Source organism: Lontra canadensis, unplaced genomic scaffold (genome assembly GCF_010015895.1).
Source record: "Lontra canadensis isolate GAN:19392208 unplaced genomic scaffold, GSC_riverotter_1.0 scaffold56, whole genome shotgun sequence".
In the NCBI taxonomy this organism is placed as follows: domain Eukaryota; kingdom Metazoa; phylum Chordata; class Mammalia; order Carnivora; family Mustelidae; genus Lontra; species Lontra canadensis.
In genome coordinates, this window is record NW_022631050.1 from 7,999,837 (window position 1) to 8,012,465 (window position 12,629).

Below are 12,629 nucleotides of genomic sequence, written 5' to 3' on the forward strand. Positions count from 1 at the left end.
TCTGTTAGGGGTGTGTGTTGGGTGTGTGTGTGTATGCATGCGTGTGTGCGGGGGGTGTGTGAAATGGGCACAGTAAACCAATCCCTCCAATCCAATGCAGAGAGTACACTGGTGGGGTGAACACACAAGGCTGCGGAAAACACCTAGAAGGATCGTGGAGCTCACCTGAGGGAGGGGTCAGCTGGGAGGAGATGCTCCCAGAGGTTTATGAGCACCCAGACTGTGGGGAATACAGTTGAGATGGGAGGGAACAGGAGAGAAGGAATTCTGACAACTAAGTTAGCTAAGCCAGCCTGGGACCATTGGTTTTCTTTAAAGGATCTGAATTCTCAACTCTGGAAGCTCACATGAGAGTCTTCTCCTGACTTTGCCCCTTGGTTATTACTTCTTTTAAACTGTTTCAAATTTTCCAAAGGGTAAATCTGTTTTTTAAAGATTTTCTAGTTTTCTTGTGTTAGTTCCAATTACAGGGAATGGAATTTCCTCCATAATTTAGGGTGTGGGGTTGGTACATTCTGGATGAACATACCTAGGCCACACGCAAGGATGCTTGGACTCGAGTCAAGACTGGGGTAGCCGGGAGAGGTGAAGAGTAGGGACTTAGAGGGGGAGGATGGGGGACCAGAACCTTCTGCCCACCCAGACGTTTCTCATCCATGCAGAAAGGCAATCCTTGACCAACTCACCACACCAATGGAGAAATAGTTGTTCATGATGTTGTACGGGACTTGGTCCCCATTCTCCACCTCCTCTCTGGGGATGACTTCCAGATGCCAGCGGTCTAGCATCACCAAGGGGCTCTGCTCGATGTCCTTCAGGATTTTTGTCAAGCTGCCCCCTTCATAACCTGTGGAGCATGGCATTACATCTGATCCCAGGGCAGAAAGGCTAAGTGGTTACTGACATACGGGTAGCTATCAGGACAGGGAACTCTGTGGGCTTCTGTGACCAGGAGACTTCCCAGCGTGTCTGGGGCCGCAGAGACACTTAAGTTCCCTGAGCCATGGAGAAGGAGAGGACAACACAGTGTAATCAGAGAGAAGCTGGGGAGATTTGGAAGGCAAAGCAGCTGGGGAAATTTGGAAGGCAAAGGTGTGGGGGCTGGCCAAAGGTGGGCAGGCCTGTGTAGCCACATCCAGCCCTAGAGAACTGGTGGGCTGGGGGGCTGGGAAGCTGCACACGGGAGAACAAAGGGTCTGTTCCAGGACTAGGTCATGTCGGAGATGGACAGTGTGGTAGGCAGAATTTTAGGATGGTCTCCCCAGCCCTCCACCACCCTCCACCCAGGGGTATACATCCTGCAATTCATGGGGCTTATAAATAAGATAGGACAGTCATTGTCATGATTAGCTATACTATATGGCACAGGAGACTTTAAGCAAGGGAGATTATCTGAGTGGATCCGACCTGATTGGTTGAGGCCTTAGAAAGGACTGGGCTTTTCCTTAAGAAACTGACTCAAAGCTCTCATTGAGAGGGATTTCGGATGAGGGAGATTCTCTCTTGCTGGCTTTGAAGATGGCGGGATCCATCTATCAAGGAAAAAGGAAGCCTAAAGGATTTGATAGTGGTCCCAGCTGATAACCAGCAAGGAAATGGGGACATCAGTCCTTGAACCACAAAGGACTCAATTCCGCCAACAACATGAAAGAGCTTTGAAGCAAATTCTCCCTCAGAGACTCTAGAGAGGAGCATGGCCTGTGCAACACCCTCACTGCAGGCTGGGAGGCAGAGAACCGAGTCACGCTGTTCCAGGCCTCTGGACCCAGAGGACTGGGAGCTAACAAATGAATGTTTTGAGCCTCTACATTTAGGATCATTTGTTATGCAGCAATAGAATTGCAAATCATGAGAGGTTAGTGGGAGAAAGAGTCTTTTCCTTCAGGTGAAACTCCCACTGCCCTGCTTATTTTAGGGCAACCCCGAAGAGTATTTTCAAGTTGTTAGTTTGGTCAGCTCTTCAGGGATGCCTCCCAAGACAGCAGTGGTAGCAACTACATAGCTGAGGGCCTGGGGTCTCTCTGGAAGCACGGGGCTGGGCTTCCCGCATGACCCTGGTGCGGAGCTATGCCACCTAGAAGTGCGCAGCACGGGACCACATTCTGCTTGTTTCTCTTGAACAGAGGGCTCTTCCCTAGCCTCAGTGTGTGGCTGAGGACATCTGTGCCTGCCAACTTCCTTCTGGGGCTGGCTCCTGCTTCCTCTGCTCCTGCCACCAGGCATGTACCCAGCTCTGAACACTGACCGCTGCCTGAGCTGGTCTTGAATCCTTGCTGAATCGATCAGCCATCTGGAAGCCCATCCCTGTTCTGCCTGCCAGACTGCTATGTCCCTTCCACGTGCTGCCCTGACCTCCTCTGTGTTCTGGAGCATTCCCAGCTCCATGGGGGCGGTTGCAGTTTGCAGAGTTCTCCTTAGCTCCTAGCCCCTTGTCCCGTGAGCTGGTCACCACATTGAGATCCTCTCCTGGTGGGTTTGCGAAATGAGGGCCTCTGGCCGTGGGGGCCTCTGATGAGCTGGACGCCCCTAGTAGCTGACCATATAGCTTCTCGGTTTGTATTCTGCGTCCTAATTCAGAAGAAGACCAGTAACTTGGAGAGGAGGTAATTTTATCCAGAAAACGCCTGCGTGAGCCCCTAGTAGAGCGAGCACTGTGGGGGGAAATAGATATGACCCTAAAGCTATGTTCTGTTGCAGGGAGCAGGCTCTAGGTTGAGAGTCTCTGCATCAGAGTAAATAGACTGAGGGCTTAGCACAGGTCTCAGCAAGACTTGGAGGGCAGGGGGAATGGTCATGGGGTAGGGAGGACTCTGTGAAATGTAATTCTTTTTTTTTTTTTTTTAAAGATTTTATTCATCCATTTGACAGACAGAGATCACAAGTAGGCAGAGAGGCAGGCAGAGAGAGAGAGGGAAGCAGGCTCCCTGCTGAGCAGAGGCTTTAACCCACTGAGCCCCCAGGCGCCCCTGTGAAATGAAATTCTTAAAAGGGAAGTTCAGCCTAGCCCTGACGAGCTCCCCTGGAGACTGGAGGGCTTTTCGCCAGGGGGGTGCCACTGACACGCAGACTCACCTCCTCCCCAGCGGAGACAGCGGGCCAGGTCATTTCCTGTTCCTAGAGGCAGGACTGCCACCGGTGGATGCTTCGCGAAGTTGGCCTTATCTGCAACCATGCAGAAGAAGACAAAACCATAGGCCCAGGTTACGAAAACTGTGGGTTATTATCCCTGATCTGAGCCTTAGAACCCTTTAACAGCATCTCTGTTTGCAGAGTTCCCATGATGGAAAGTACATTGCTTCCTAAAGCCGTCTCTTCTGTCCATAGCATGGGAACCACTCCAAAGGATTCTTTCATACTGAGCTCCCTCTTTCTCCCTGGAACTTGTACCTGCTTCTCCACATCTCATCCAAATTCTTTCCTTTGACATGACAGCGTACACCTCAAACACATTCATTTGTCATCATAGCTAACACCTCCCTTTGTCCCTCACAGCAACTCTGCCGGGTATTATCATGCTCCTGCTAGATGACGGGAGAGAGATTCAGAGGGGGAAAGTAAGTCCCGGGTCAGGATGAAACCCAGATCTCTGTGGTCCCAAGACCAGGCTCCTCCTTGTTTCAGGGGCTAGGCAGGTGCACAGAGAGTAACACAGGCGGGTCTGAGAAATCAGGGAATGGTGGGTCGTTTGGGAAACAGGAGCTGTCTCGTCTAATTGTCATTCAGGTTCAAAGTTTAAAAATAATATTGTGCCTGGGGCGCCTGGGTGGCTCAGTGGGTTAGAGCCTCTGCCTTCGGCTCGGGTCATGATCTCAGGGTCCTGGGATCGAGCCCCGCATCGGGCTCTCTGCTCAGCGGGGAGCCTGCATCCTCCTCTTTCTCTGCCTGTCTCTCTGCCTGCTTGTGATCTCTGTCAAATAAATAAATTAAAAAATCTTTAAAAAAATAATATTGTGCCTAACAAAACCTCAAAGTGTTACTTAGCACGCGGGTATGAATTCATCACTTCCCGCACCTCCCAGACTTGCAAATCCCCAATCCCCAAGCTGCTCTGCCCTGTGACCTGTGAGGGGAGAAAGCAGACCAAGCATGCCTGGTTTCACCAGCTGCAGACACAGGGCAGCAGGCTGGCCTGGCCTCACAGAGGAAGGTGGGACAGGCACGTGCAGCCCCTGGGCTCCAGGGGGCGCCACTGACAGAAGCTGCAACACACCTGTGCCTGCGGATGTGAGGGAGGTTGACTGAGGAGTGCGCCTGGGGGCAGGGGAATCAACAAGTGGGCCAAATGTTATGGCTGCCCTCGCAAAAGGGGAGCTCACAGGTCCCCGGGGTTGTCTGGCTCCTGCTGCAGGTGGCTGAGCTCAGGCAAGGCCCAGGGTTGAGCTCAACACCAGGAGGTTTAAGACGGGGGACAGAGCAAAGCGATGGGCTCTGTAATTGCTCCCGGAACATGTGGTCTGCATGTCTGCTTCCCTGCCTTTGTGCCTGCTGCTCCCTTTGCCTTCTGTCTGCTCCTTCTGTGGTCCCCATCTCAACAGGTGACCCATCTTCATGGTGTTGAGGCTAGAAACCTGGATGTCATCCTAGGTTTGTCCCTCTTCCTTACCCTGCCTCCATTCACACAGCAGTTTCCATGTGCTGTTTCCTTAATAGATCTCTCAGCAATCTCTTCTCACTATTCCTCTGGCGATGCCTGAGTTCAGGTACATGATTCCTCCCCATCTCCAGAGTGTTTCTTGTAATTGACTACCTGTCTATTCTCTAATGTACTGTAACCCCCCTAGAGGAACTATGTCTCATTCATCACAGTATCTCTGCACACATTTACTGAGTGCCTACTATGTGCCCAGTGCTGTGTTAGGTCCTGTGGCTCTCATAGTGGGTCAAAGTGCCATGACACAGGTTCTCATGGTGCTTACAACTGAGAGGGAGAGACAGATATTAATAAAGCCTTCATATAAATGATGCATAATTCCAAATTCATATTGGAAAGGGAAGAAGTACAATAATATATTAAGGTGACGGAGGCTGGGTGTCAGGGAAGCCTCCTCTGAAGAAGCCACACTTTGGCTGAGATCTGAAGTAGAAATTGACCAAGGAATGTCCAGGGAGCATATCCGACAGGAGGAACTGCTTGTGCAAAGGCCCTGTGGTAGAAGGGAGACTGGTGTCTTCAAAGGTCTAAGAGACGGATGGGGTGGCTGGAGTTTAGAGGGAGAGGAGTGGGGGTATGAAGTAGGGTCAGAAGGGTAGGCAGCGATTAGAGCACCAGGACCTTGTAGGCTTTTGTTTTTCTCCTAAGAATGATGGGAGGCCACTGATGTGCTTTACATACATCATGAACCCGCTGACATTCAGGAAAGACTGCTCTGTTTGTAGAGCATAAGCAGATCGGCACTGGGACCAAAGTGGGGGCAGCTGAAGGCACTGAATAAGGGCTTTAATATTCTGGAATGAATGAACGAGCATGATGCGGTTACTCCTTTCACCACTGCTTTCTGTTGTCAGGCCGCCAACCTGTCGTATGACCTTTATTCTTTCAGTTGTGGGCATGTCCTTTACCCGGTCTTCTTGACAGGTGAATTTTATAAAACCACCAAGGCTGACATTCTCCTTTGTGATGGAGAGGGAACCATGTGAGCAGCTCCCAGGACAGCAGCCACCCAGCCTCTGCCAATCAGCTTTTCTTTCCTGGGCTCCCAGAGGATGCCTCCCCCACCCCCACCCCCCACAAACAACTCCGGAGCTGGAGGTGACAGGAGAGCGTGGGTGGCTGTGTGGCAGGGCTGTGTCCATGGAAACTGGAGCTCCTATGGGGAGCAGAGGGTGGCAGGTGTGCTGGGTGTGGTCCCCTCCCGGTGGGCTGCCTACGACCCCCACAGGGGCAGCTTTCCCTGCCCTGGTCAGGGTCTACCCATGCCCATCCCTGATGCCTCTCTTCCTCTCATCCTGTTGCTTCCACCTTCAAACAGTATCCGGAAGCTGACTCCTCCTCACCACCTCCTCTGTGTCTCCTGTTGTCTAGGCCTTGGTCACCTGTCACTCGGATTCCTGCAGGAGCCTCCTGATGGGTCTCCCTGCTGCTGCCCTTTTCTTATGATCTGTTGTGTCTTTCCTCTGCTCCAAACCATGAAGCGTCTTGGGACCTTTCCCGTATGAAAGTCATATTCTGTCTACTGTCCCTTACATCCTAGTGACTTGGCCCCATGCCATCTCTGCTTCATCCTCTGGCACTCTCGCCTCTCGCACCCTGCTCTGAGCACGTTCTGCAGCCCACCTGCTGCCTTCAGCCACCTGGCCTGATCCTATCTCAGGGCCTTTGTATATGCTGTCCCTTCTGTTGGAACTGCTCTTTCCTCAAGTATCCTCATGGCTCACCTCTCTTCCAGGTCTCCACGCAAATGTCATCTGTTCTGTGAGGTCTTCCCCAAACACTGGGTCTTTGACTGGAGACCACCCCCAACCCTACCTACCTTGCCCCTTCCCTGCTATGTTTGTATTACCTTCTGACATGCTACATGTTTCCATCACTTTTTTGGTGACTGCCTGTCTCCTCCCTCTAGAAAGGAAGCTCCAGGAGAGAGGGATTTCTATGTGGTTTGTTCACTACTGCATCTCAAGTGCCTGGAGGAGAGCACGGCGCATGGAGGTGTCCATGCAGTATGTGTGGGAGGAATGGCAGACAATTCCAGAGTTAGTCTCCATTATTTACGGGGGATGAGATGTCCAAGGACCCTCCAAGGATCTGCAGATCCAGACAAAGCTGGACTGAAACCCAGGCCTCCTGATTCCCAGCCTCAGCCCTCCCCATTACCCTTCTGATCTAAGCATACTGGACACAGAACAGCGTGACCTTTCTTTGCTTGTACTGATCTGCGCTTTCTAGGTCTGCTTTCTGGACTCAGGTTCAGGTGCTCGTCTCAAGGTGATTTGCCTCAGGCTATGGAAGCTCCTATGCTTAATTCTCTGGCCTTTACCCATTCCCCTGGCTCTGGCCAGAGTCCTAGTCCTGCCCTCTCTCCCCTGCAGGTCCCCAAACGGACCTGTCCTGCCACTGTCCAAACCCAGGCCATCAGAAATGTTCATGAGGTGAGGCTGGAAACTAAACAGTCACACCTGTACCTGTGGGCACCCTTCCATTTCTCCTTTCCTCCCAAAGCAGATATGTAGTTAAGCAGCACTCCGAGAGTGGAAATAAGGATGAACAAGACATGGCTCCATTTCTCTCTCCTGTTGATTGCCTGCCTCTGACTTTCAATATACTTATTATTAATAAACTCTAAAGCCCCTCCCAGTCCATTCTTACCAATGCAATCCAAAATCCAGCCAACTGTCCCATCTCCTCCGCAGGCCAGAACACGGAAGTCTGGAGTATCACGGAAAAAGTTTAACCTGGGAAGTAAAAGGCCAAAATGGTCTTATTTACTAGGCTGTGGCTGACATTTGACACTGCTTGAGTCAGCATCTCCCCTGTTCCCTGGGAGTATGTTACAGCCCTAACTCCTTTTGGGGTGTCAGAACTTAGTGTTCTGAGACCAGAACTTCAGGGCCGCGGAAGTATAGGGGAGAATCCTGGGGAGCCTTCCTTGTAGAAGGAGAATCTGACTCAACATTCAACACAAAAGAAAATGGTTTTTCTAGAACCGCTGCTATTTGTACAGAGGAGGCCACCATTTACTTCTTTGGGCACCAATACAACCAACCCCTAACGTTCCCACTCCTCTCTGGCTCTCCTTCCTGCTCTGTCCTCCCAAGCTCTCCTTTAATTCAGATGTAGTGAACTAGCTGGATCTCCATCCCACTGTCCTGTGGGTCCGGACCAAAGCGGAGGGAGCACCACGGCTCTTCACCGGGGGCTCACAAAGCTCTAAGGCATCTGTAGATAGAATCCAGACGGCCATGAACTTGGGAGGAGAAAATGGTACATTCTTACCTTGCATAAGGCCTGAGATTTAGCCTCTCCAATTACGGAAGTGGGCAACAAATCACAGGGGTATGAACAATACCGATGACGTTGTTAGAAGTCAAATTCACAGGTATTTTCATGTTCTACTACAGTTCTGGCAGCTGCCTATACTACCGCTTATGCTCATCACTGCTTTAATTAACAGTCATTACTAGATCTGCCCCTGCATCTTACCAAAAATGTGTTAGTAAATCACATATATGCCCTTATCCCAATACTTTTTTTTAAAAATATTTTGATAACTGTCTTTCAGTATAGTTCGTTTCCCTGGGGATCCTGTATATTTCACTTTACGCAGATTAAGAAAAATTCTGAGAAGAGGTCCATTGGCTTCAACAAGCTGCCAAATGGGGCAGAAACAATTTACCAGCCCTGAAAGAGAGGGGGCTGGTAAAATGGCTTGCAGATTGCCTTCCAGTCACACGTCACGATGATGGGGGAGTGATTACGATCATGGTGACTAGGACACACCCAGAGCATCGGCGGGCTCTGTTTAGAAATCGGTTTTACACGTAAAACCTGGACTTACACTCACATTTCTTTCTCCTTTTAACTGGGTCTGGCACCATCATAGCCATATAAATAACAGCTCTGTGTCAAACAACAAAAGACTGGGACATAGTGCCTTTTTAGAGTCCCTCCTGCACCCCTTCCCCTGCTCCCACCCACTGAGGGTCTTGCTGGACTGAGCCTGGGAACGCAGGTTGGGAGGCTGGGCCAAGGAGCCTTGTGCTGGGAAGCTCAGCCCAGGGTGCACGGATCTGAAAAGCCAGCCTGGACACAGGCTCAGGCTGGCCAGCAGATGTCCCTAGTGCACCAGCTCTGTCTGGTAAGAAGCCCAGGCTGGGAGCCTTCCAGGCCCGATGCTGAAGCTGCCTCTGATTACAGGGACCCACAGCCATCACATTAGTGTACCACGGGGCCCAGCCCCTCCTACCAGATGGGGGTGGGGGATGGGAGGCGAACGGCTGCAAGGGGCTACCTGCGTCCTTGCCTCACTCTCCCGCTCTAATGGGCAATGAAACAGCCAATAGTCACCTGCAGGAGAAGGGCCAGGGGCAGCTTAACAACCTCTAAATTGGATAATCCTGGGGGGGAAAAGTGATTTCATTGAATAACCAATTGCCTCGATCCTAAAATCCTCCCCAACAGCACATGCCGCAGAACTCTGAGTCAGCTGTACAGATTTCCGAACTGCTGACTGCGCTAGGAAAACGCTTTCCTCCTCCCTGATGACTCAGTGTGAAGCCACCGCGAACACAGCCTTGCAGAGATGTTCACGTAATTTACTAGCCCGCTCTTCCTGTCATTCCAACGAATGGCATGTGTGCTTTTTCTCTTTCACAAAAACAATAACTTTTTCTAGGGTGAAGTACACAGGAGGCCTCTTTCCAGAGCTAGCCCCAAGGAGCAACCCCAGGAGCAAGTAAGAGCAGAGGTGAGGAAATGAAGACAAAAAAGAGTAAAAGGGCAGGAAGGATAAGTCCACAGATGAAAGAGAGACAAGGAGGGTGACCAAAGAAAGGTATCTTCTTTAGATGAAAGGGGGAGGAGGAGAGATAAGTAACGTTTCTCCATACCCTGGGGTAGGCCCCCCATTGTCCAGGTTGAAAACTTGTTTGGGGTTGAGCAGATAGTGGAATTTCCGAAGAATTCTATGGAAAAAACAAAAAAGAAAGAAAGAGGGACAGAAAGAGAGACAGAGAGGGAGAATGTCATTGTGAGAAGTCACAGTAGGGCAAACACCTCTGTAGCCCACCGGTGGCGGGAATCTGGGTGCATTTAAACCCAAGAGGGGAGAAGACAGCATAAGGCCCAGCAGACCCTGAAGTCCCAGGTCCAGCTGTACCATTCACACCCCCACGCCCTGACTCAAGGCCTCCCCACCATCCAAGTCTGTAGCATTCAACCCCAGGATTATCCTCCCTTGTAGATGAATAAAACTTCTATTCTCCTAAAGCTCTGTCCTTCTCCCAAAAGTTCCATATGTTCTAGGTTGTGCAATTCTGCTCTTTGTGGACTACACAAAGGTAACAAGGAACCTTCTCTGGAAAGCCCACTAGAACCTGGGATCAGAAGGAAGTGCAGGAAGTGGGGCTGAGCAGGGGAAGCCAGGGGCAGTGACCACCTCAAGGCTTGGTGTCAAGGTTCCAACTTGGGACTAATCAGGTCAGTTCAGGAGGGGTGTCCTGCCCTTGGACGATGGTGGGTGGGAGGGGAGAGGTTCTCATAGTTCTTGCTTTAACCCTACTTATTATGTTTGTAAACCTGGGTTCCCGATCACGGCCTCATCTGTCCATGACCCTGAGCTGAACAGGATGGGGACGCAGAGCTGGTTCATCCAGTTTCCCTCTCTCCTCCCATTCCCTCAATGCTTCCAGGAGACTGGGAATTTCCTTCCCTGAGGAGGTCGTGCCCTGCTTTCTCACGAGTTGGACAGGCCAGGAAGTCCCAATCAGGCAAGTCTTGCCACTCCTCTTAATCAAGGAAGGGCCTGTGAGGCTGGGAAGGAAATCTTTGTCTCCGAACCTGGTTGGAACTTGGGAGCCATAATAATGTTCATTCCATGGGCCCTAGGCTAAGGATGTGTCTGCTTTAATCCTCACCACAGAGCTATGAGAGGAGTGGAGGAAACCAGACCATAGGGATGTTAAGCAGTTAGCTGAACCAGGTCAGGGGTCGGGCTGGGATGGGAACACACAACTGCCTGTCTTTGCAGTCTACCCTCTTAAGGGGAAGAAAAAAAACCTGAGTGAAATTGTCTCAGCCTCTCATTTTGAAAAAGAAGACAACATACCTTTCTCCTTGTCTCCCTCCACTCTTGGGGTTCACCAAGACCAGCAGGGGGTGGGTACCCGGGGTGGGAATGATCTTATACTTCAAAGATAAAAGAAAAAGAAATTAGTTCTTTTTCAGCCAAGACGATGAAGGAGATGAGAGTTGACGCTAAGATGGCTTCCAGAAAAGGTGGACGGGAAGCAGTTCCTGGCACAGAGGACAGGGAGTCCTGAAAGGTTAAGCAGCTAAGTGTCTTTGACGTAAGTGAACCTACGCAGTGTTAACAGTGAGTTTGAGGCTGGGATCAGAGATGCAGCAATGGAACCATAGCTTCAAATCATTCAACAATGGTGTGGTATTGTGTCTATAAGCACAAGATTAAAGATATTTTTTAATCCATTTTTTTGAGGAAGCTCGATGCCCAACATGGGGCTTAAACTCACAGCCCCTGAGACCAAGAGTCACACGCCCCACCCACTGAGTCAGCCAGGCATCTGCTATAAGCACAAGATTACACTTTGTATGGGATACAACTGAGTAGTAGAATTTTAGAAGTTATGGTCTTCTGGCTGTACACACCAACCAAATAACACTCATGAAGTTAACCATCACTTCCACTAGCACCTTCCACATCCACATTTCCAGCCCTTGTCTTTCTCTTGAGCTCTGGTTCCACATTTCTCACTATCCAATGGATACTTTAACCAAACATCTCACCATCATTGCAAACTCGCATGCCCAAACCTGACCTATCTTCAGTCCCCACAAAACTGGAACTCTCTCCTGGCTCACTGTTTCCCTTAAACATACTATTATCATTCTGTAGTCATCTAGGGAAGACCCCATTCTGACAATTAATTCCTCGAATGTCCCTTTATCTCTGGCAGTCGCCATGGTACCCACACTGCTCGGGTCTTTCCCACCTCAGGTAAGGCCTGTATACAGTTCCTTCCCAGGACATCAGTCATGCCACTTGCACTCAGAAACCTTTAATGACATCTTGTTGCCCAGAAGATAAAAATCCCAATCTCCTGATGTGGTATCCATGACATTTTAACACAGTCCCGATCTGTTGCCTCTTAAATGCTAAGGACTTCAGTGGCAGTCCCAGTCAAGGCTGGCTCTGACTCTCCAGTCAGTGTGTCCCCTGCCTTCCCACCCTGGGGGGCTGCTCACACTGGTTTCTTCTCCTCCCTGATGCTCTGAAGAGCCCTCTTCCTTTTTTGCAATCTCTTAAAAAGAACTTCGCATTCTTAGGGTCTAACTCAAGAGCTATATCCTCTATGAAGCTTTCCTCTATGACTGCAGCTAAGACCACTGCACTTGAAACACAGAATATCTTCTGGGTTCCCTTTGCTGTCCATTCATGTGGGTTTTGTTTCATGTGTTCTTAGGCAAATGTCTCAAAATATCATTTGGATTTTAAATGCCTTAGGAGCAGGGCGGGTGTGCGTGTAACCCTCCTACCAAGCACCCCATGACACCAGACCAGGGAGTGGGGACTTAATAAATACCGGTGGACGCAGCTGAGGGACAGACTGATATGGAGATGCACGAGGCCTACCTTTTCAGATCGCAAGCTGAAATTTCAGCAAGCACAGCACTGTGTTGTTTGAAATGGACGCTGGCATTCTTTATGAATGTTTAAGAATTTTCTCATCTTCCCAGAGTGACTGTCTGTGTGACACCCAGAAGCATCTTGGAGCCTAAGGAGTAATTCCTTACCTCTGGGGATGATATTCAAAATATTTAATCATCTGTACAGCATGGATACACCCAATCAAAACAGATGCAGGATAACCAGACAGTTGCGAGCTATAAACAGCTGGTATACGGTACACCTTCTGTGTGTGTGTGTGTGTGTGTGTGTGTGTGTGTTTATGTTCCG

General features: G+C 50.1%; 1 protein-coding gene across 2 annotated transcripts in view; it reads right to left on the minus strand.

The window, feature by feature from the left end:
• DGKG (diacylglycerol kinase gamma) overlaps window positions 1–12,629 on the minus strand; it is a 159,549-nt gene that overhangs the window by 94,905 nt on the left and 52,015 nt on the right. For both annotated transcript variants that reach the window (XM_032875584.1, XM_032875583.1), the window contains 5 exons: window positions 10,761–10,840; window positions 9,544–9,618; window positions 7,304–7,389; window positions 3,073–3,162; window positions 687–847 (listed from right to left, as the gene is read on the minus strand). In XM_032875584.1, the coding sequence (XP_032731475.1) occupies window positions 687–847; window positions 3,073–3,162; window positions 7,304–7,389; window positions 9,544–9,618; window positions 10,761–10,840 (492 nt within the window). The remainder of the gene's footprint in view (window positions 1–686; window positions 848–3,072; window positions 3,163–7,303; window positions 7,390–9,543; window positions 9,619–10,760; window positions 10,841–12,629) is intronic.